Source organism: Elephas maximus, chromosome 3 (assembly GCF_024166365.1).
Source record: "Elephas maximus indicus isolate mEleMax1 chromosome 3, mEleMax1 primary haplotype, whole genome shotgun sequence".
Taxonomy (NCBI): Eukaryota; Metazoa; Chordata; class Mammalia; order Proboscidea; family Elephantidae; genus Elephas; species Elephas maximus.
The window spans coordinates 124826038-124851558 of record NC_064821.1 but is presented as its reverse complement, the minus strand read 5'-3'; the positions used below and the strand labels follow the sequence as shown (position 1 = coordinate 124851558).

Here is a 25521-nt window from a genome sequence, read left to right as displayed (position 1 = left end):
GAAATAATTGATGAGGAATAGGGTGGGGATCCAAGCTAGCTCTTATCATTTGCTCGTCATATGCCAGGTGCTGTTCCAAATACTTTACATGTATTAATTTATTTAATCTGCCCACAAGTGTATGAGGCAGAGTCTATTATTATCATCATACCCATTTTTGTAGATGAGAAAACTGAGACACAGAAAGGTTAAGCAACTTGCTCAAGGTCACATGATTAGCAAGTGGCCAGGCCAGGCTTTGAACCTGTGCCACCTGGCTTCAGACTACACTACATTATATCACCACCGGGAATGAGATGTCAAAGTCCTGCTCTGTCCACATATTTCCTTCTCCTTTTGGTGACCTGGCTCTTACACATGAGCTAGTCCTGCTGTTATGTTGGGCCTTTGGGCTTAAAAGGGTAGGAGAAGAGTGACAAAACGGTAATGGCGTGATTAAGTTATCCTTTCTCATCATTGCCTCACATATCCAAAGTGTAGCTTTTGGCTAAAGTCCCATGGCCTTCAAGAAGTTGTTAGATTTATAAGACACAGAAGTATAAGCAAACATAAATTTTAACTAGCAAGTTTAAAATGCCTCCCACCCTAGGTTTTACCATATAAAGATCAAGATTGAGGCCAAGTGCAGGTCATCAGCCATTCCAGAAAACCAGGGCGCTTTCTAAATTTATCAACATAACTTCATTACATTATGGGCGTATTTTCAAGCATGCTTCCACAAATCAGACCCCAGATACTTCTCACTATATTAGCTGGTACACACCAAATCCGGCCTGGGCACATGCCAGGAGGTAACTACAGGTAGCAACCAAGATGCCTGCATATTCTATTTAAAGTGATACATCAAAATAATTAGGCCTGTGCTCTTGGCCTTAGAAACACCAACTGAGGCTGCTATTGCGGCAATGGAAAGAGGCTCAGCGGAATATTTTAATTTTAGAAAACAGGCCCCACTGCCAAAGGAATTGCCCTCTTTAATGCATTAAAGAGTACCACGTTCCTTTCAAATAAGGAGAAAACTAATATTTCTTACTGCTTTTAATAATATGCCAATTATTATGTTACTTTTGGCTGACAATTATTCAGAGGATAAATGAAACCCACAAGATGGATTAATTCTCCAGCAGTACGAACAAAAACTTTCAGTATTTTACATCACATAATTAAATGCTGTTTGTTGTTTCTACAACCAGGACTTGGAACATGTTAATTAATTGCTCCAAGAAGACAGTTAGACATGTTTCATGGTTGATATTGGGAATCAGGTATTTATGAACCCTACACAACACCACTGATGGATTATGCTTGCAGGATAAATCCTACCTGCAGAAGTCTGGGGGCACCATTCCATAAACATTGATTCTGTCACAGAGCTCCAGTGCGATTGTCATCGTGAACCAGCCAGTGCTGAGCCAAGTGTTGGAGATCTTCCTGGAAGGAACAACAATTAAGTCTGCAGGCTGGCAAAGTAATCATACCCACTCCCGTGGAGCAAGGCTGACTATAAATTATCTCTCTATCTCACTCTGTCTGGTAAATATCTAGGATATTACCAAATAAAAATATTTTACCAACACTGCCATATTCCATGGTATAATGCTAACTGATGTTGATGCTCCACCATGGTGAATTTGTGTCACTAAAAGATGCTCAAGGGACTTCTACATCACTAAAAGTGATGATCAATGTTACAATGTTTAAGTGCATGCTGTTATTGTTGTTGGGTGCTGTCAAGTCGGTTCTGACTCCTAGCGACCCCATGTACAACAGAAGAAAACACTGCCCGGTCCCGCGCCATCCTCACAATTGTTGTTATGCTTGAGCCCATTATTGCAGCCACCGTGTCACTTCATCTCATTGAGGATTGTCCTCTTTTTCGCTGACCCTCTACTTTACCAGGCATGATGTCCTTCTCTAGGGATTGGTCCCTCCTGATAACATGTCCAAAATATGGGAGACAAAGTCTTGCCATTCTTGGTTCTAATGAACATTCTGGCTGTATTTCTTCCAAAACAGATTTGTTTGTTCTTCTGGCAGTCCATGGTATATTCAGTATTCTTTGCCAACACCATAATTCAAAGACATCAATTCTCCTTCGGTCTTCTTTATTCATCGTCCAGCTTTCACATGCATAGCAGGTGGTTGAAAACACCATGGCTTTGGTGTTTGTCCTCAAGGTGACATCTTTGTTTTCTTAACACTTTAAAGAGCTATTTTGCAGCAGACTTGCCCAATACAATGCGTATTTTGGTTTCTTGACTGCTGCTTCCATGGGCATTGATTGTGGATCCAAATAAAATGAAATCCTTGACAACTTAAATCTTTTCTCCATTTATCATGACATTGCTTATTGGTCCAGTTGTGAGAATTTTTGTTTTCTTTATGTTAAGGTGTAATCCATACTAAAGGCTGTGGTCTTTGATCTTCATCAGTAAGTGCTTCAAGTCCTCTTCACTTTCAGCAAGCAAAGTTGTGTCATTTGTATATCACAGGTTGTTAATGAGTCTTCCTCCAATCCTGATGCCCTGTTCTTCATATTATCCAGTTTCTTGGATTATTTGCTCAGCATACAGGTTGAATGAGTATGGTGAAAGGCTACAATCCTGCAGTACATTTTTACTGATTTTAAAACATACAGTATCCCTCTGCCCTTTTCCAATGACTGCTTCTTCATCTATGTACAGGTACCTCATAAGCACAATTAATTGTTCTGGAACTCCCATTCTTTATAATGTTATCCATAATTTGTTATGATCTACATAGTCAAATGCCTTTGCATGGTCAGTAAAACACAGGTAAATATCTTTGTGGTACACTCTGCTTTCAGCCAAGATCCACCTGACATCAACAATGACATCCCTCGTTTCATGATCTCTTCTGAATCTGGTTTCAATTATGGCAGCTCCCTGTTGATGTACTTCTGCAACTGTTTTTGAGTGATCTTCAGCAAAATTTTACTTGAGTGTGATACTAATGATATTGTTCAATAATTTCCACATTCGATTGGATCACTTTTCTTTGGAATGGGCACAAGTATGAATCCCTTCCAGCTGGTTGGTCAGATAGCTGTCTTCCGAATTTCTTGGCACTTCCAGGGCTACATCCATTTGTTGAAACATTTCAGTTGGTATTCCACCAATTCCTGAAGCTTTGTTTTTCACCAATGTGTTCAGTGCCGCTTGGACTTCTTCCTTCAGTACCATCCGTTCTTGATCATATGTTACCTCCTGAAATGGTTAAACATCAATCAATTCTTTTTGGTATGACTCTGTGTATTCCTTCCATTTTCTTTTGATGCTCCCTGTGTAGTTTAATATTTTCCCCATAGAATCCTTCAATATTGCAACTTGAGGCTAGAGTTTTTTCTTCAGTTCTTGCAGTTTGAAAAATGCTGAGTGTGTTCTTCCCTTTTGGTTTTCTATCTCCAGCTCTATGCACCCATCATTATAATACTTTACTTTGCCTTCACAAGCTGCCCTTTGAAATCTTCTCTTCAGCTCTTTTACTTCGTCATTTCTTCCTTTCGCTTTAGCTACCACTTCTTAATTCCTTATAAAATTACAATCTCGGTGTAGATGACAACACTTCATTAACCAGAATACTTGATGAACTAGAAATACTAATTGTTCTCCAAGCAGGCTAAATAATGAAAAATTTATTAAATACAAATCGACACAGAGATATCTATCTACCTATCATCCGTCTCTCTTATCTATTTATCTAACTATTTATCTGTCTGTCTGTCCTATCTACCTATCTATCTGCAAAATTTCCCTTCAATTAGACTGATTAACACCAACATTTTGACTGAATGTCTTTCCTTAGAAGGAGTACATTCATTTGGGGAAAAGTTAATGACCTGAGGAAAAGGGCCACAGGGATGCTTAGGTTTAACTGAGCATTTATTTCATTTTACCTCAGAATTTTCAGTTTTCTGAAGATTAGTTATTAGAAGACCAAAAATTGACAGCATTTTAAGGAATGAACCTGTGCATTCTGACATCCATATGTCTGCCCATTCAAACATCTGTATTGAGCAGCACCCATGTGTCAAGCCTAAGGATCACTGTGGAGACATAACATCAAGGTTTAATTTGACTCTCTGACAATGACTCTTTTGGTCTACCATGCTATGTTGCTGTGAATATTAATTTCAGTTCTTCAGGGTTGCTGCTTTTACTTTTTTTTCAGTGCTTATGGCATGCCTCATTAGCCAGTTTCAAACACCTTATCCCCAAGGTCAGACTGTCTGACTTTGCCCGGCCAAAGCACCATATGTGATGTGAATACCAGAGTGGCTGAAAAGCATTTTTAGTTGCAGGGTGTACCACCCTGCCTTGAGATGAAAGGAGACTTTTGATAAACTGTTTGCATTCTTTTCATTTCACATAAGGACCCTGCCAAAAAGGAAAAAAAAAAAAAAAAGGACATTTTAAGGAGTCTTTTGTCAAATGTCTGACAGGTATATGTGATTTGGTCATTCCTGAGTTCATGGCTTCAACTTTCTAGTTCTGACTGCCTTTGCTCATTTTTCTCTCCATTCCACTGTATCCTGACTCAGCAATATCCCAGGAAGGATATTTAAAGTTGAATCTTTAGGAATTCTTAAATGTCCTTCCTGGGATATTATTGGGTCAGGATACAGTGGAATGGGGGGAAAAAAAATGAACAAAGGGAGTCAGAACTAGACTGTTGAATCTTAAAGAGCCCTGATGGTGCAGTGGTTAAGCACTTGGCTGCTAACTGAAAGGTAGGTGGTTCGAACCCACCAGCTACTCCGTGGGAGAAAGATGTGGCAGTCTGCTTCCATAAAAATTACATCCTTGGAAACCCTATGGGGCAGTTTTACTCTGTTCTGTAGGGTCCCTATGAGTTGGAATCAAGTTGATGGCAACAGGTTTGTTTGTTTTTTGCTTTATATTTGTGGATGTAATCTCATTTGGGAATATGGTTTTCTTTCCAATGTTAATGAAGCTATATCAGTGTAGGGTGTGTCTTCAACCTAATGACTTTTGAGTTATAAAAAGAGCAGATTAGACACAGAGAGAAGCAAGCACAAATTGGGGAAAGATAGATGACATGTGGAGAGGTCCCTGGAACTGAGGAAGGCCAGTGTTAGGAAGCCAAGCATCTTCCCTGAAAACCAACAGAGAGATCTTTCCCCTAGAGTTGGTGCTCTGAACTCAGACTTCTAGCCTCCTAAATTGTGAGAAAATAAATTTATGTTCTTTAAAACCATCCACTTGTGGTATTTCAGTTACAGCAGCACTAAGAAACTCAGACAAACGAGGAGGACGTGGTGCTCAGGAGCAGAATGACACTCACTTACATCCCCAGGATAACAGATCTGGGAATCAAGCCTGTATTCCTATGCTTTTAGAGGTGTTGGAAGAGCCAAGGAGGCTTTTCCTGGGCCAGAACTCTCACATAATTTTGGCTTTGTTTTGTGTGATGCAGTAGAGCCTGAAACACAGGAGGATGTGGCTCTACAGACCAAGGTTTCCTGGGTAAAAATGGGGAGAAGTCATAGTGGAAGACTAAAGGAACTAAACTGAAGAGTTCTTTTAAACTGCCACTTAAAATTCGTTAGACTTCCTAAATAATAGCCTTTTGGGATCATACGCAATGGAAATGCAATTGCTTTGTGCTGTCTTTCTAAAAAGATTTCAACTCTTTTTCCAACAAAGGAATATCTACTGTTTTTACACTTAATCAGCTATAATGAAAGAATATGAAGAGCTGTCATGTGCTTATTAGGGAAAATTATCAGATATTCTTTTATATGATGAAGTAACACACTGAGCTGGTAATTCTATAGTGCACACTAAATTACAATTAAAGGCTTTTCTGCTCCACCAGAATCTCATTTATAATCTCTATGGAAATATTCTTCCTGCAGTTATTTCATTTATACTTCCTTTATCTAATTACTATAATATTCGTTCTGAATCATATTTTCCTAATGTACCCTTATTCAATTATAAAGTTATTTTCAAGTACAGTTACTTTCTAATATCAAAGAATACCACTTGGCCATCTATGTCATTTGTCATGCTTCTTAATTGCAGATAGTTCTTGAGCCATTTTTTTTTCTTACACTTTTAACTAGAGTGAAATTTCTATAAATCAAAATCTATTGAATTATCCCATTTCTTCAAAATAATAGCCTGAAATGATCATGCGATATGCAAAATTAAATATTCTACACTTGGTGTATCTTCGATACGTGCTACTGTTTTCTCGGGTTTCAAGAAAACCATACATATAGGAAATACTGTTGGATCCTAGTGGTTTTGTGTTTTAATGTACAGAAATTGTTTTGTTCTAAATGGCTGTTTCTGATTAAGTTCTAGATTGGAGCAGGCTGCAGGTTAAGAATGGTTGTTGTTAGGTGCTGTCTAGTTGCTTTCAACTCAGTGACATCATGTGACAGGGTAGAATTACCTCACAGGATTTTCTTGGTTGAAAATTTTTTTCTTTAGTTTTATTTTATTGTTGTTGTTGAGAATATGCACAGCAAAACACATACCAATTCAACAATTTCTACATGTACAATTCAGTGATATCAATTACATTCTTTGAGTTGTGTAACCATTCTCACCCTCCTTTTCTGAGTTGTTCCTCCTCCATTAATATAAACTCACTACCCCCTAAGGTTCCTATCTAATCTTTTGAGTTGCTGTTATCACTTTGGCCCCATACAGAAAGTTCTTAAAGAGCAAAATGCTCAAGGCAGACATTTTGACAGCAAAGGGTTTGGTTTTGGTTTTTTGTTGGGCAATGGGTCCAGAAAGTCTGCAGTCCATGAGAATTTGAAATTCTGTTTTCCCCTTTTTGATCAGGATTCTTCTATAGAATCTTTGATTAAAATGTTCAGTAGTGATAGCTGGGCACCATCCAGTTCTTCTAGTCTCATGGCAAAATAGGCAGCTGTTCATAGAGGCAGTTAACCACGTGTTCCATACCCTCCTCCTATTCCTGACTCCACTTCTTCCTCTATTGCTCCAGGAGAATGGAGACTAATTATCATGCGTTGGATGGCTGCTTGCAAGCTTTTAAGAACCCAGGCACTACACAATGAGCTAGGAGGTAGAACAGAAGCACTACACATATTACTAGGCCAATTAACTGGGATATCCCATGAAACCATGACCCTAAACTTCCAAAACAAGGAACCAAATCTCTTAGCTATAAACTTTATGGAAGCAGATTGCCAGGTGTTTCTCCTGTGGACTGCCAACATTTTGGTTAGAGAATATTAAGTCAATCTTAGCTTTTATAAGACAGTTTCCTAAGGTCAGAGGCCCAAAGTTTCTATAAATGACAACGTATATTGGCACCCTATAAACTGTAACTGTGAATTCACTGAATAGGGACTGTGTAGACAACCTGCAGTCTGCAGAAAGAGAAACCCAGTGGCCAGTCTACAAAGATTTGGCTTCTTCCTTATCAATCCCTCACCAGGGTGATAGACCTGGTGAATAAGAGGTTTTCACTGCTCAGAACTTAGTAAGTGGGATATCCTTAAGTGAGATTGCTCCCTAAATATCTAAGTGACCAAAGGGCAGAATGACTTTGTCTCCTTCTTACCAATTTGAAATCATCCCTTAAGAAGATCCAGAAGCAATGTGTTACAACCCTAAATAGCTAATACTACAGCAGTCTTCCAAAAATACTTAAGCGTATCAGTACTTATAATTCAGAAGAGAGACGTGTACTGCTGAAGAGAATATTCATAGTTATTTCAAAGCTTCCAACCAGGAAAAAAATGAAACAGTAAAAAACTTCTCTCAATCTTTGTCCCTTATATAATATTTTGTTACCTGAGTAACTCATTTAAATGAGTGATAGTCTGTTTTATTTGTGGTTTTTAAGACGGAAAGAAATGACTAGGGGTTTTGGCAGCATGGGATAATGATCAGCATCCTTATGTGATCTCCTGTCTGGGCTAGACATGGCACCTGCTGGATCTTCAAGAAAGGGGGCCATAGTGGGCAGTGGCTGGCACTCCCTGTCTTTTCTGCCCCAGACTCAATGCCCACTCCTGCCTGGACCAACCTTCAAATAGTCACAAGGTTTCCAGGATTTACAAGGATAGTTCTTACACACCAAGAATTTGGAGACACTGGGACTTCTGGGCAACCTGGTGCCATAGACAGAAGCACCACACCGTCCCTCCACAGCAAAGACCCGAAAAACAAAGTAAAACAGAGACAAGCATCATTCCTGGAACCTGAAGTGCCAAATGAAGAGATAGAGATCTCAGCCAAGCACTGAATGGAATAAGAAACCGACAGAGGGCGGAGAGTGAGCAGAGATACGTGTGGAGGGCCTCATCAGCTAACGCAGCACAGATCTGCCATCTTGGACTCCAGCTGGGGATCAGCAGACAGGGAGCATGGAAAAGCAGCTTCGAGAAACTCCCAGCAGGAGACAGAGGACCCAGTAACAAAAGATACATGCTTTCCTAGCCCCCTTCTCCCCCTCCCCACCCGCTCCCTGGCCTCCTCTGCTTCTTGCCAGCCACAGTATCTTGGCCAGGGGGCAACTGCTTTGGCCTCGGGCTGCTTGAGTTCGCTCTGCTCACAATGGCCAGGCCCCTGAGTTGCTGTTGGTTCTTTCCATCTCTTCTGGTTTCTTCTGTGCCTCCTACCACCTCTCCCTCCTTGTTCTGGAACACCTGGCTCTGCGTGCCATCTTTGCTTCTTCTTGAAAGGCTGTGAAGCCATGCTCAACTGGGGAACCACTGCCCTGGCCCGCAACACTATGCTAGTGGATCCCTGGGGCTTTTTTTCCCCTTGTTTTGCTTTGTTCTGTTTTGTTTGTTTTCTTTTTCTTTTTACAGCTCAGGAGCCCCTTCTAGCTGGGTTGCACTGCGCGGCTTAGGAGCCACTCCCCCAATCTGCGCAGCCACGAAGGGTGGGATCCCTGGGGACATTTCTTTTTTTCTTCATTTCTTTCTTTTCTCTCTCTTATTCCCTTTCTGTCTGTCTTCATTTCTCAGTTCTCGTCTCTCTACAGTTATCTTCTTCTCCTGTCTTCTACATACCTGGTGCTGTGTGACATCTATACCCCCTCTAGCTAAGCTATACTGCACAGCCTGGGAGCCGCGTCCTCAGTCTTAGAAGCTCCGCCTGTGGGACTTTGGGGCTCCTGGGGACTTTTCTTTTCTTTTTCTCTTTCCACTTTTTTATCTAGTTATTTTTTTCTTTCTTTTTCTCTTTTTCTTTTTGCTTTTTTCATCTCTCCACTCCAATGGCAAGCTCCCTTAGCACTATTTTTTTTTCCCCTTTTTCTTTGCTTGTTTGTTTTTGGCTCCTGTTTCTCTCTCCCCCTCTCCTCTTTCCCACGCCCCTATTAGCTCCACACATCACAACCTCCCCCCTCTTTCCTGCCTACCTGGGCCATGCACTAAACACCACACCCCCAAGTAGCACAGGGCATGGCCTACTGGAACCTGCCCAGCACTGATTCCTGACCCACCCTGTCGGCCCTAGTATGTGCTACAAACAACCCATCCCAGCCCCTCCCCTTTGACTGGACCTGCCCTGCTGCACCATAGCTGAATGACAGGCCCTGCCCATTGGACAAGGAGGTAAAAAGTATCATGACTACAGATGAGCAAACAACAAAGAATGTACAGCCCACCTGCCCGGACATAACCAAATAAAACAAAAAAGCAGGACAAAACAAAACAAAAAAAAATCCACAATCAAGAAACAAAGAAAATAACTACTGATTGTCCAAAGACAACATACAATATCAAAACATATAAAAAAAACAGGACAGGATGGGTCCTGTAAGTATCCAAAATAAACACCAGATGACTTTCCAGTAGAAGAAAAGGCACTAGAACTTCGTGACGGGGAATTCAAATCTCTAATATTCAGAGCAATCTAACAGTTGAAGCAAAAAGCAGACAAAAATGAGGAAAACCCAGACAAATTTTTGGAAAAGGCAGACAAATTCATGGAAAATACTGACAAAAAAAAAAAAAAATGGAACAATTCAGGAAAGTAATACAGGAAAAAAATGCCAAAATAAATTCACAACTAGAAATCATACAAAAAGACAACAATTAGAAATCCAAAAGATAAACAACAAGATTTCAGAACTGGACAGTGTCACAGAAGGGCTGAGGAGCAGGTTTGAAACAATGGAAGACAGAACCAGTGAAATTGAAGACAAACACTTGGATACAACTGTGAGGAAAAATCAGAAAAAAGAACAAAAAAAATGAAACCCTGAGAATAACGTGGGATACAATCAAAAGCAAAATTTTACAAGTGATTGGAGTTCCAGAATAGGGAGAGAAAATGGAAAACACAGAGAGGGTCACTGAAGAATTGCTGACAGAAAATGTCCCTAATATCATGAATGATGAAATGCTGACCATCCAAGAAGCTCAACAAACCCCATATAGGATAGATCTCAAAAGAAAGACACCAAAGCATATCATAATCACACTCCCTAAAACCAAAGACAAAGAAAAAATCCTGCAAGCAGCTCAGGAAAAACAAAAAGTCACATACGGAGGAGAAACAATAAGACTAAACTCTGATTATTCAGCAGAAACCGTGCAGGCAAGAAGGCAATGGGATGACATATACAAAACCTTGAAAGAAAAAAATTGCCAACCAAGAATAATATATCCTGCAAAACATTCGTTCAAATATGATGGTGAAATTAGGACATTTCCAGATAAACAGAAACTAAGGGAATATGTAAAAACCAAACCAAACTTATAAGAATTATTAAAGGGAGTCCTTTGGTCTGAGAACAAACAACATCAGACCACAGTCTGAATCTAGGACACAAGATTGTACCAGCCAGATACCAATCTAGGAAGTGAACTCTCAAGGGCTACCCAAAACCGAAACAATTGCAACAGGGAACCAGAGAGATTAATCTGTAAATGACAACAACAATGTCAGAACAATAAAAGAGGGAATAAACGGTATAGGTATAGAACTCTCTAGTAATAGAGAGCAGTTCTACTGTCACACAGAGTCAGAATCAACTTAATGACAACTTTTTTTTTTGGTATACTGTATATGTATGTGTACATATACATAGGAAACCCTGGTGGTGGTAGTGTAGTAGTTAAGAGCTACAGCTGCTACCCAAAAGGTCAGCTGTTTGAATCCACCAAGCACCCTTTGGAAACCATATGGGACCGTTCTACTCTGCCCTACAGGGTCACTATAAGTGGGAATCGACTAGATGGAAATGAGTTTTGTTTTGTGTGTATGTATATATATATATACACACACACACATAAACACATGCATACATATATTAGGTTTTTATTTGATTTTTTCCTAATTTTATTTTTTTAATATATAATTCAGTGGTTTTAAATATATTCACAGAGTTGTGTAACCATTACCACTATATCTAACTTCAGATCACTTTCATCACCCCCCCCAAAAAAACTCTCATATATGTATATCTTTTCTTCATATATGTATATTTATATGTATAAAAACAAAATGAAGGTTTCATGAAACAATACTTTGCCTAACTATGTGGGATGCATGCTGATATTGTCTATTCTATTCCATTCTACTCAATTTTTTCCATTGTTTCCATTATATTAAAAAAAAATCTTATCATGACTTACTACATTGATTGCATATCCCATTATTGCGTTGAAACCAACAGTCTGCAAAACAGCGCCCTAGACCATGTCAGGCCTTCCTGTCCCAGGGGCCACAGCACCACTTTCTTCCCCTTGCGTGACCCTCAGCACACTGGTCATTAGAGGGAATGTCTGTCCTCCCTGTAAATTTTACGTCCATGAGGGCAGGGTCCAGATCTGTCTTGTGTTTGACGTGTTCCCAGTGCCAGGCACGGTGCGGAGCAGGTAGTAGGTACTCATAAATACTCGTTAGATGAATAAATTTTTGCCTTTGAAAGGGAAAATTACACCCACACGCTTCTTTTGCTTTGTGTTCACCTGAATAAAATGAAACTCAATAAAGCTGTTATCTTGCACTTATTACCAGTGTAGGCCAGCAGCTGTGCAGCCTTTTCCTCAGAAATAAGGCTTTGGACTTGAATTATCCATACAGTTGTCTCAGTGCTTCATTTCCCTTTGCCTTATGCATTCAGTTTGAGCACCCGAGTCACCACGGGGACTCTATAGGTGACTTCTATCAATGACGCGAGCAGTACGGTGTGCGACAAAAACCCTTAGCAAAAGCTTTGCTTTGGATGGATCAGCCAGCAAGGACGTTTCCTCCCCCTCCCCTGCACCCTCTGTCGCCTCCCACCCTCCACGCTTTTGTACCTGTCTTTGCCAGTCTCGTGCTTGAAGAGTTCATCGAACTGCAGCATCTTGTGGCGCGTGATCATGAAGGCTTTGAGCCGTGGCAGCACCTGGCTCAGGAGCTGCAGGTTGTTGTAGACCTGGCCCTTGCCATCCCGCCGCATATAGCTGCTGGGGCCCCAGAAGATGAACACGGTGCCCTGGCTCACGTTGAGCAAGTCATGGCGGTTCCGCAGGATCCTCTGGATGCTGGAATGCGCGATGACCCTCAGGCTGGTGCGATTGCCAACATCACCCCCGTAGCCACGTGTGGGGGCGTCATTCATGCGGATGACACACTCTGTCTGGTCAATCTGGGACCCTTGCCGGCTGCGCAGCAGATGTCCCGAGCTTGTCACCAGGGCACAATCCCTGCAGTGCATTTTCAGGGGCTGGAAGGCAAGGGGAGAAGGACACTGTCAGGGGCAAGGGGATTAACCCCACTTGGCACCTGCAGGCTACTTCCCTGCCTCAGGAGAAGGGTGCCCATCCCTTTCCCCTCAGAGTATATCCCTTCTGCTACTGCTTCTCTGATCCATATATTCTATTTCAAATTGTTGACAGAGAGAGTTGGAATGAAAAGAGAGCTAGCGTTGACCTGTCACACATGGGCTAGGAAATTTACTTGTATTATGTAACCATATCATCACATCAACCCAGCAAGGCTGCTATTCTCACCATTTAACAGATAAGGATTGGAACTTAGAGATGTTAACGAATTTCCCAAGTATACATAACTAGCAAGTAACAAAGTCATATTTTCAAACCCAGGTCTTTCTGAATCCAAAGTTGCCTCCCCTCCAAGTCAAAGAAAAGTCTATACTACAAATTACTGTGATAAATTAAGCATTCATCAATACTCTGGATGTTGTACAAATATGTTTCTCCTAAATAAGCATCAACTTAGAATCACCAGGAAATGACATGCAAAGTGTAATCCCTTCACTCTGTAATTTTGAAATGACAATTAGGGTTGTTTCTCCAACTTTAAGGGAACACAGAGAGAAAGTGAGTTGGTCCATCTTTGTAAAGGTAAAGATGGAAGTTTGGCCCTGTGGTGCTTACCAGGGACAAATCCAATGGAAACGTTCATTTCAACACCCTGGCACACCTATGATTTGATTTCTGGACACCTACATTTGAACAAATTACACTTTCCTCTATTCATGTTTAATGAGAAACATCTCTTAGTTTCTGTTCAAAGATAATATAATTACACCTTGAGGCCAAGGCCAGCAAGTGCACAAGAATCAAGAATGTTCTAAAGGAATGTTGCATTTTTAGATTTTCCCCAGACTCTTCCCTTCTTCTCTGTTAACTTTGAGCAGTATACACTGGCTCCTGTGCAGCCTCAAGAAATCAAACCTAATTTAGTACTACATATATTCAGTTCTGTATCTTTTTCTGAGCTCTAGCTAAGTCTTCAGAACAAGACATAGAGTACCTTGAGGGCAGCCACATTATTTCAATGTATAGAGGCCAAGAGCACCAATGGTCCCAGCCTTATCTCCGCCACCTATTAGCTATCAGGCCTTAGTAAGTCACTAATCTCAATAAGCCTCAGTTTTCTCAGCTTAAAACTGAGGATAATGCCTCATTCTACCTTGGTAGGGTGAGAAAATACATATACGCACAGTATTAGGTTGAACCTTTTGAAATTACCAATATTTGACTATTAAAAGCCTACAAAAATAGCAATTGTATGTGGTTGATTCTAATACTTACCATAGGACCTGGTACAAAGTAACTATTCAATAAATGGTCTCTGCTATTATGGTTATCCATAATTGTGGAGCCTGTTGTAGCACTCACTAAATCAGTATTGACCACTCTGTGTTTATAAGGGACACATGGGCTTGTAAAATAGCAATCTACCCTTGCAAAGTCTCATCATTCATTCAACACTCAATTACTCTTAGGTGACAGGCCCTGTGCTAGGCCATATGAATGCAAATGTGGAGACAACAGAACCCCTCAAAGAGCTCATACTCCAGTAAGGGGCAGTGGGTCTATAAAGAGTACAACAAAGTGTGACAGTGTGAAGAGAAGGGGCTGGACAGAGAACAGCAAGGCCGGGGGCACAATGCAACGAGCTATCAGTTAGTTAATATCTGAGTGTTCACCAGGTGCTGGCCACTGTTCTGAACTCTTTATATAATTGCATTAATTCTTCAAATAGCCCTATAAGGTAGATACTATCATTATCACCCCCATTTTACAAATGACAGTATTGAGGCATAGAGAAGTGAAGCAACTCACTCAAGGTCAGTTAGGAAATGGCAGATCTGGGATTTAGGCCCAGGTAGTCTGGTTACACAGCCTGTGGGATTAACCATTATGCCATTGCAGTAGAGTAGAATAGGGAGAATACGTGCCATGGATATTGCTTTACTCCTTGCCTACCTCCCTTCCTCCCAGAAACTCACTGATACTATTTCTTGAACCGTAGTGTTGGTACTGCTCTTAGGGCACTAGGCTAGGTGGATGCAGTAAAAATGACAGGGTCTTCTATCCAATGCCTCCATTCCTCAGGGACTCATTCACAATAGATTCATCCAGCTAGGGTCTCAACTCTATGATGCTGAAATGTGGTTAAAGCCAAACCTTCATCTGAGGAATAATCATATTCTAGATTCCCAGAAAGTGCTCCCGTGCCGTTGAAGAACCTGCCGGCCTTGGATTAAAAGGAGAGTTCAACTAAGATTTATTCAACAAACATACTATTGTTATTGCTGTTGTGTGCCAGTGCATCAATTCTGACTCAAAGGGACGCTATATGGCAGAGTAGAACTGCTCCATAGGCTTTATGTTCCAGGCACTGACCGTGGTGCTGCAGATAAAAAGATGCAGAAGACACCGTCTTTCTCTCAAGGAGCATACAGTACAGGGAGAGGATGCCTCCCTGACAAATAATTATAGGACCATGCAGGAAGTACTATAACACAATTAGACACAGGTGTCACGGGAATGAAGGTGAGGGAGCATTTGAGCCTATCTAGAAGAGTTTTTTTTTTTTTTTAGAAGAGTTAAGAGACATGGGAGAGCAACCAGGAAAGGATGGTGCAACAGAACCAATGGATAAGACCATTTTTAAAAGGAAGTTCTTAATTTCTTAGTGTTGCTATAACAGAAATACCAGAAGTGGGTGGCTTTAACAAACAGAAATTTATTTTCTCACAATTTAAGAGGCCAGTCCAAAATTGGAGCCTTGGTGGCCCAGTGGTTAAGTGTTACAACTGCTAACCAAACTTCAGCAGTTCAAATTCACCAGCTGCTCTTTGGAAACCCTATGGGCAATTCTACTCTGTCCTGTGGGGATGCCCTGACAGTGAATAGTGTTGGTACTACTCTTGGGGCACTAGGCTAGGGTACTGCCTCCAGAAGTCTCTCTCTGTCCACTCGGGGGAAAAATCCTAGTCTCAGCTTCTCTACCATTTTCCATGTGGCATCTGTCTTCCCTCATCCCTGCTCACTTACTTCTGTGCCTAATCTGCTCTTTTTATATCTCAAGAGTGACTGGCTTAAAACACACCCTACACTGATATGGCCTCATAAACATAACAAAGAAAACCCTATTCACAAATGAGATCACATTCACAAGAATAGGGGTTAGGATTTATAACCCATATTTTGGGGGGGTGCACTGTTCAATCAATAACAGTAAAAAAAAAAAAAATTTTTTTTTTTACTATTCAATCAATAACAGAGGAAGTTGTCAAAGATGCCACTAGCCATGACAGAATGAGTAAAAAAAGGCTTGAAAAGTATTTTTTGGATTTGGTGACCTCTGACAAAACAGACTCTGTAAAGCAGAGGTGACAGAAGTCTGACTGTGGTGGGAGGTGAGAACGTAGAGGCTGACGCTTGGCTTGGAAGGGCTGATAGGGCGGTTGACGGTGGAACAGCACAGATCCACAGGACTGACTCTGCCAATATGGTTGTCCATAGTTGTCCCCGGTTAAGCATTGAAAGTTCTATATTCTGAGAAACCTTTCAATCTCAAGTAAACTAGGACAGTGGGTCACTTTATTGCCACTTATGAAGAAGCCCACCTTTAAAAAAAAGTACAAAGATGACAAGGAGTATCTACAAACAGCATGTTATCAATAAGGATTAGGGTCTGGAGACCCTTGGCCTAACATGGACTTTGGTTTTTTTTTTTTTTTAAACAAACGAGGTACTTAACTTTCTCACTGGTTAAAGAAAAAGGTGGGGGAATCAACTAGATACTCATGGTCAAATGACGTTCATTTGTTTATTCATTCAAAAGACACTTACTGAGCACTTAAATATACCCCTGAGGTACTGTATTAACTCAGTACATTTGCTTAATAAGGCCACTACATAAGATTTCATCCCAATGGACCCTGCTGCCGTGAAATTTGCTTTTTTCTCATCAGCCTTTTCTATAGCTATCATCCTGATTTTTCCAGTTTGATTTGTAGTTTTCAATACATTGTGCCTATTATTACTCAGAAAAACATTTTGAAGGTCCCAGGAGCACCTCTTTCACTCATAATTAATTATTCTGCCTGTGATTCTCACAGCTGGAGGCCAGCTTTCCTTTGCCCACAAGAGCCAGGGGAAGACCTTTTGCAGGGAAGGCCAAGGTTGTTGACCAGGTCACACAGACTCTCTGTTGCCATTGAGTTGACTCCGACTCATGGTGACCCCATGTGTGTCATGGAAGAACTCTGCTCCATGGGGTTTTCAGTGACTGATTGTTTGGAAATAGATCATTGGGGCTTCCTTCTGCAGTGCTTCTGGGTTGGGCTCAAACTTCCAACATTTTGGCTTTAAACATCTGGACCATTAACAGACCTGTGATTACTAGGAACCACAAAAACGTACCCGGGTCCACCCAGTCCCAGAAGTCCCTCCCACATGATTCCTGCCCACCTGCCTTAGTTCCGAAGCATTGATTACCTCAGGCACCAATAGCCATTCTTTGAGTTGTGCGGATGCAAGAAACAATGCAAAAAAGATTGACATCTGAATTATGCCTTAAGTGCCTTTTAGTAAGTGATGCCAATAAAATCGGCAATTGCTGCTCTAAACATAATGTTATACTTCCAACAGTTGGGAAGACCATGTGCCAAGGGCTGAATCACTTCCAAAGAAGGAAGAAATGAAGTCTGTTCCCTGCATTCAGAGGGACTGATGACGTCTTGGGAGACAGAATGACTAAAAATTATACCAGCTCTGTGACCCTGTTTTCTCAAAATGTATTACAGTCCTCTGATAGAGCCGTGTTCCTCCACATCTCAGAACCACTATAATCCTCAGTGTCTTAATGATATGGGTGGAAATATTCATGCCTTGGTGAGTTAAGATTCCTGATGCACTATTTACATGTACTTCCCTTAAGCACTCATATGCTGGGTTGATGAATCACTTAGCGAACTGCAGGAAGGTGAACTTGTGGCTCTGCCAGTTGGCCTGGGAGATGAAGCACCATTGAGGACTCAGAAGGGGAGTCGGCTCCCAGGGCCCTCGCTGCCTAGCAAGGCCTTCTCTCTGCCTTCTTTCTCACAGTAATTGAGCCTCCCTGATTCTGTGGAACATGTTCCGTCCATTAGCAAGAAACATAGACACCCATATTAGGTCGCTCCAATCTTGAAAATTTCTTTTCTGTCCTGATTCATATAAACAAAAAAGCCCAAACTAGTGGCTGCTGAGATGATTTTGACTAATGGTGACCCCATGTGTGTCCGAGTAGAACAGCGCTCCATAAGGTTTTCAATGGCTGATTTTTTGGAAGTAGATCACCAGCTTTTCTTGCAAGGAAACTCTGGATGGACTTGAACCTCCAACCTTTTGGTTAGCAGCTGAGTGCATCAATCATTTACACCACTCAGGGATTCCTGATCCACATAAAGTACTTATTAATCCTGAGTACATGGGTCGATAGATAAATGAAGACATGAAAGCCAGCCCCCCACCTTCTCTGTCCTCTGAGAAACAAAAACGAGGTGTAAAGTGGTACCCTTACCTAGAATTTGCCTATAAACAGCAGCCCTTGGTGCTGATACTGTGGAGACAAGAACGGAGAAGGGGCTGTGGAAGCCTTCTGTCTGCAGAGATGGAGGCCGTGGCCATTTGCCTCAGAGCAGCCTCCAGGTCTGGGCAGCCATAATGGCCAGAGCCCAGGGTACTTCCTGGAATTAATGGCTGGCTGGGAAAATGGCCCAGGACACAGCAAGGGCCATTAAGCCCAGCCAGTTATTAATCCCTAGTAAGAGCTTGATGCCAAGGACATTAGAGCTGTTGTGAGGTGAAAAATGCCCAGGAAAATCTACAGCGCTTGGAGGAGTTGCCCTTTCTCAGCTGATACTCAGAGCTGCAGTCTATTCCCCAAGGGGCTGCTGTTCAGGTGGCTGTGGGGGATGGGTGGGCTGGCTCTCTAGAGGGAGCCTACATACACACACAGACATGTGCATGCACGAACACACACACACACACACACATACACAGAGCTTCCCATTTCGTTTGTGCTGCCACTTCTGCTCTTTTATAATGTGCAAGCATTTGTCATCATCCCCAGAAACTAAGATCATATCTGCCACTTTGTGGGGGCTCATGAATATTTTAGAATGTGTGAATGACTTTTTCTATCCCTCCAGCCCCTCTCTCTGACCAAAAAAAAATGTATATCAGGGAATAGGTGAGCACGACAACTTTCATCACAATTTACTCCTTTGGGCTGTAGAGATGAGAGTAATCCCTATTTGAGGAACGGTGCTCAGGGAATCAAGGTCTGATTTCTGTCACAGCCTGAGGAGCAAGAGCAGAGAGGGATTCTCCCGGTGACATAGCTAGTGCTTCCTGAGCCTTTTTTAAGAGAATAGACCAGGCCAAGTCAAATTAATCTTGACACCTAAAACACCCAGTGATGTCCTTGCAAACATCTGCAGCATAGCAATACCAGGCTTCACTTTTTAAAATCCTGATTTATCTGGCAGAGGAAAAGGTACCTCAGAGCATAATGTCCATTAGCTCAGTAATGAGACCAGCCTTGCTCTGGGAGCTGCCTGCTGGTCTGGAGCAAATATAAGATATATTAAATGGCTGCAGGTGTTTTGAGAATCTCTGCACTTTCCAAATCGGATGTTTTCCTGTAATTAGTGGGCTTTTACTAGCTGTCAATCTCAGTACAGCCTGACACTGGGTTTAAGCCACTCTGATTATTTAATGTGATTCACTAGTAAAGTGTTACTCTTCCAACTCGCTCCTTTTTCTCTTATTCAATGATAAGCCCACCCACCAGTTTTCACTACCAAGCAGTCCTCTTCTTGCTACCCAAGGCCACCTTATACAATTTCTATTTATTGGCTGGATAAGGACCAAAGAGCTCCATGGTCAGGAGGCAGTTCTGAGCAGTGTTTAAAATATGCTCTTTGGAATCACCTGGCTTTGAATCTGCTTCTTCCACTCCTTAGATGAATAATTTTGAGCAAGCAGCTTAGCCTCAGGTTCCTCATCTATAAGATGGATACAGTAAAGCTGATCTCACAGGGAAGGTCTGCCCTCCCAGTTAATGGTACATCTCCCACCCAGTTGCTCAATCCAAAAATCAAGGATCGTCCCCGATACCTTTCTTTCTCTACCCTCTAGCACCAGTACCCGTTGCCTGCAAGTTGATTCTGACTCATGGCAACCCCATATGTATCAGAGTAGAACGGCGCTCCATAAAGTTTTCAATTGCTGACTTTTCAGAAGTAGATTGCCAGGTCTTTCTTGGGAGGCACCTCTGAGTGGACTCCAGCCTCCAAATTTTGGGTTAGCAGCTGAGCATGCTAACCATTTGCACCACACAGGAACTTCCCTACTCCTTCCAGCCCATCTGATTCTGTTGGGCCTATCCTCCTGCATCTATCCCCAAATCCTACCACTTCTAACCATTCCTGCTTCCACCACTTTCATCTAAGCCACCATCATGTCTCCTTAACTCCTGCAGCACACTTTTAACTCTTTACTTTCCTCTTTTTTCCCCTCACCTACATTCCTGTCTCCAAGATGCTGGTGGGATGACCTCTAATATGCAAATCACAAGATATCTGCTCAAATCCTCCAGTGATTTACTATTGCAACGGGAAGAAAAAATCAAACTCTAAATCTAACTCTTTACAATGGCCCTAAAGATATACCATTTCTACCCTTACCTGTCTTTCCATTTTGTACAGCACCCTCCCTTGACCACCCTGCCATTTCTCCATTTCTCAGTCACACCACGTTCATTCCTGTCTCATGCTCTTTGTGATAACTATCCCCTCTGCCTCCACCAAGCCACTCTTCCTCTGACCTTCGTATGACCCCTTCTTCACATCCTTCAGGTGTTAGCTCAAATCTCCTCCTCCGGAAGCCCCCCTGACCTCTCAGTCCAAACCATCCCCCCTTTTCCATCTCCTGTCTCTCCCATTATCCAGGTTTAATTTTCACTACCTAAAGGAGCCCTGGTGGCACAGTGGTTAAGTGCTCAGCCGGTAACCAAAAGTTGGCGATTCGAACTCACCATCTCTCTCTGGGAGAAAGACCTGGTGATCTGCTTCTATAAAGATTACAGTCTAGAAAACCCTATGGGGCAGTTTTACTCTGTTATATAGGGTTGCTATGAGTTGGAATCGACTTGACAGCATCCAACAACATCACTACCTAAAATAATCTTAATTATTGGCTTGTGTATTTACATGTTCATTGTCTTTCTTTACTAGAATGTAAGCTTCCTGACAGGAGGGGCTTTGTCTGGTGTACGCTGTACCTTCAGCATGAAGAGCAGTGCTTCAATTATATTTAAATGAATGTTTGAATGATAAAGCATGTAAAATATTTACCACAGTGCCTGGGGCATAAGAATGTTAAGTAAATGAGTTTATTTTATTTAAGTGTCACCATTCTGCTAGTATCCAGTCCTTGATATTTTCCGTCTGGTTATTTTTCTAGAACACAGTATTATGAGTCTCATGTGTACATTATAACTACCTTCAGCACTACATAACCTTCAAATATAGGCCCAGGAAATCCCATTGGTTTTTTTTTAAAAAAACACATTCTATTTTTAAAATGTATTTTTATCAGCTTTACTGAAATATAATTTACATACCAAAAAACTAATCCATTTTAAACGTGCAATTAATGATTTTTAGTGTATTTACAGAGTTGTGCAATCACCATCACAATTGAACTTTAGTACACTAATATCATCCCCAAAAGAAACTTTATTCTCCCTTCCACTCCTAAAAAAGGCAACTACTAATCTACTTTGTGTCTCTACAGGTTGATCCTTTCTGGACATTTTATATAAAACAGAATCATATAATATGTAGCCTTTCACATCTGGCTTCTTTCACTTAACATAATGACTTTGAAGTTTATCCATGTAGGAACATGTATCAGTACTCCATTCTTTTTTACTGCTGAATAATATTCCAATGTATGGATATACCAGATTTTGCTAATCAGCAAAATCTCTTCATGAGCTAATTCACCAGCTCATGAACATTTGGGTTGTTTTCATTTTTTGGTTATTATAAATAATGTTATTATTAACATTTGTATACAAAACTTTATATGTCTTCCACTCTCCTGGATAGATGACTAGTAGTGGAATTGCTGGATCATACGGCAACTTTATATTTATTTTGAGAAATTGCCAAACTGCTTTCCAAAGTGGTTATACCATTTTCGTTCTCACCTGCAACGTATAAGGGTTCCAATTTCTCCACACCCTCCTCAACACTTGTTACTGTCTGTTTGATTATAGCCATTCTGGGGAGTGAGAAGAACTATCTCCTTGTGCCTTTGATTTGCATTTTTCTAGTGAATAATGACTTTGAACATCTTTTCATGGGCATCTTGATGCCATCAGTTTTCAGGTTTCTAATTCCACCTATTGTGCCCCTCTTCCTATCCCAAGAAAGTGTCACCAAGGGTAGGTGATTCTGTTGAATGCGGAGTCAATATCTTCTGCTGGCTTCTGCATGAGTCTTGTGTGTGCAAGACCCCCTGGCCAGAAGAGAGTGGGTGGCCCACAGGTGCAGAAAGCAGAGAGAAAGAGGGTCCACTTAATCTTCACACTTGTGTGTGTGGGAGTAGGGGCATGGGAGCAAATTCTAAGTGGAAAATAAAGTGAGCATTTGCTAGGGCATATTTTTATGCTTAAACTAGATTTTCCTAACTAAAGTTAGAAAATTCACTTCATCTAGTCATATTACATTGAGTTTCACAGAATTATAGAATAATATCTCTAGCACAAATTTCAGTATCCAGCCCAGTAATTCTCACAATGTGGTTCCCAGAACCGCAGCAACAAAGCCTAGGAACTGGATTGTGTTGTTAGCTGCCTTTAAGTTGGCCCTGACTCATTGTGACCTCAGGCACAAGGGCACAAAATGCTTCCAGGTCCTGTGCCATCTGTATGATTGGTTGGGGATCAGACAGTTGTGATCATAGGATTTTTTTTTTTCTTTTTTTTGCAGCTTAAAACAACAAACTTTTATTATCTCACACAGTTTCTGAGGATCAGGGATCCAAGAGTGGCTTAGCTGGGTGGTTCTGGCTCAGGGTCTCTCACCAGGTTGCAGTTAAGCTGTCAGTCAGGCTGCAGTCATCTCAAGGCTTGACTGGGGCTGGAGAATACACTTCCAAGCTCCCTCATGCGGTTGTTGGCAGGCCTTGGTTCTTCACTGGCCGTTGGCCAGAGACTTCAATTTTTTTTTTTGCCACGTGGGCCTCTTCACGGGGTTGCTTACAAAATGGCAGTTTGAATTAATCATTTATTTAAACCAGGAAGGATACAAGCAAAGGGACTCATTAGGCAAGGTCTGGGGCAGTTGTGGCATGAGACTTCCATTGTCCCCAGGGATGTGCCATGTTCTCTGGTGTATGGATGTTCTCTGGGAAGCCCAAAAGAACAGTCATAAGGTTTTCTTTGGCTGATTATTGGAAATAGATCACTAGGCTTTTCTTCTTAGTTCATCTTAGCCTGGAAGCTCTGCTGAAACCTGTTCAACATCATAGCCAACATGCGCCCTCCACTGACAGACAGGTGGCGGCTCCACATAGGTTGCTGTGAGTCAGAATTGACTTGATGACAGTGGGTTTTGGGTTGGATGTGAAATCCCAACCAACGCACCTCATGTGGAGTCCACATAGAAGACAAGAATTCTACCATGGAACCACCAATGTTCCTTAGAGGACTAGACAGCAATGCAAAATTTTGAGCCCTTCTTCAGACCTACAGAAACAGAAGCTCTGGGGTGAGGCCCAGTTTTAACAAACCCTTGAAGGGATTCTAATGTACCATCGAGTTTGAGAGCCACTGACATAGGCCAATACCTTTATTTCACAGATGAAAAAGCTGAGACTCCGGAGGTTATGTGATTTGCTCAAGATTGCACAGCTAAAGGCAGCACTTAGGCTGAAAACCCAGGTCTCCTCATTCCTAAAAAGGTAAGGTAATCCATTTACATTCAAAGGCTTTTCTAAGTCACCGGGAACTCACTGAAAACGAATCATGAATTAATTGCATACTTAAAATAGAGCCTAAAAAGTGGATGTGATTTTTTAAAGACAGGTGAACAAGAAGGAATATCCCTTGTTTGACATGCTGCCCTCAGCAGGGCCGCCTGCCCTGGCAGCAGCAGCTGACGTTTGCAGAATAAGCAATGGGGAATATCTGTATAGCATCTGAACCCTCAATTACAGGGAAGGGGCTTCTGCCTGGTGGGTTGCTCTTGACCCATTAAATTGGACACTTGGGCTTCTTTTTGGCCAGCATAGCCCCTCAAAGTTGTAGCCAGTCAGGACTTTCCTGCCACTAACAAGGTCTCTAAAATCCAGTTGCCGCGGAATCCATTCTGACTTATGTCATCCCCATGTGTGTCAAAGTAGAACATTGCCCCAAAGAGATCTCAATGGCTGATTTTTCAGAAGTAAATTGCCAGGACTTTCTCCTGAGGCACCTCTGAATGGACTCGAACCTCTAGCATTTAGGTTAGCAGCAGAGCTTCTCAACCATTTGTACCACCCAAGGACTCTGACAAGGTCTCTGTACCCTCTGCCTAATACCCTCCCAGCTTCAGCACCACCCACCAATGCTCCTGCCTGGTCTTGCAACTTTCATTCTTGCAGTTCATTCCCTGCACAACTGTTAGACTGATATTGTAAAGCACAAATCCTCTACTCTCCTATCCTGCTTGAAAAAGAAAATCTAAACTCTTTACCTGATCGGAGTCTTGCCTGTCTCACAGCCCTCACCTCACTTCATTCTCCCTCTCAGTCTTCGTTCTCCAACCCAGCTGATCTCCTTTCTGTGCCTGGGAGACACCAGGCACTACTTTTCTGGTCTCCAGCCTTTGCTTCTGTAGCTCTTCCCTTGCTCAACCCCTTCTTTCAGGTTCTGGCTTAAAGTCACCTCCACCAGGAGGCACTCCCTGATGGCCTATGTTAGTCATCTAGTGCTGCTGTAACAGAAATCCCACATGTGGGTGGCTTTAACAAAGCGAAATTTATTCTCTCACAGTCTAATAGGTTACAAGTCCAAATTCAGGGTGTCAGCTCCAGATTAAGGCTTTCTCTCTCTGTCACCTCTGAAGGAAGGTCCTTCTCATCAGTCTTCCCTTGGTCTGGGAGCATCTCAGTGCAGAAACCTCAGGTCCAAAGGACGTGCCCTGCTCAGGTCCAAAGGACACACTCTGCTCTCAGTGCTGGTCTTTTGGTGGTATGAGGTTCTCAATTCTCTGCTTGCTTCCCTTTCCTTTTGTCTCTTGAGAGATAAAAGGTAGTACAGACCACACTCCAGGGAAACTCCCTTTACGTTGGATCAGGGAGGTAACCCGAGTAAGGGTGGTGTTACAATCCTACCCTAGTCCTCTTAACATAATACAATCACAAAATGGAGGACAACCACACAATACTGGGAATCATGGCCTAACCAAGTTGATACACATTTTTGGGGGACACAATTCAATTCAAGACATTGCCCCACTTGGAAGGGGCCTCATCTCTTATGCTAAAACAAAGGTATTATCCACTGATAATGGGGGCAGTGACAGCTTTAGTGGTAGAATTCTAGTCTTCCATGTAGGAAGCCTGGGTTTGATTCCTGACCGAGGCATGTTGTGCACAGCCACCAGCCCTGTCAGTGGAGACTGGTGTTTTGCTATGATGCCGAACAGCTTTCAGAATAAGATGGGCTAGGACGAGAGGTCTGC

General features: G+C 41.9%; 1 protein-coding gene across 1 annotated transcript in view; it reads right to left on the bottom strand.

Annotated features, from left to right (window-relative positions):
* The window catches only part of ST6GALNAC5 (ST6 N-acetylgalactosaminide alpha-2,6-sialyltransferase 5), a 215487-nt gene that overhangs the window by 14790 nt on the left and 175176 nt on the right, over window positions 1-25521 (bottom strand). Inside the window, exons 3-4 of the mRNA XM_049875629.1 lie at window positions 12293-12702; window positions 1324-1431 (exon numbers count right to left, since the gene is read on the bottom strand). Coding sequence (XP_049731586.1) covers window positions 1324-1431; window positions 12293-12702 — 518 coding nt within the window. The remainder of the gene's footprint in view (window positions 1-1323; window positions 1432-12292; window positions 12703-25521) is intronic.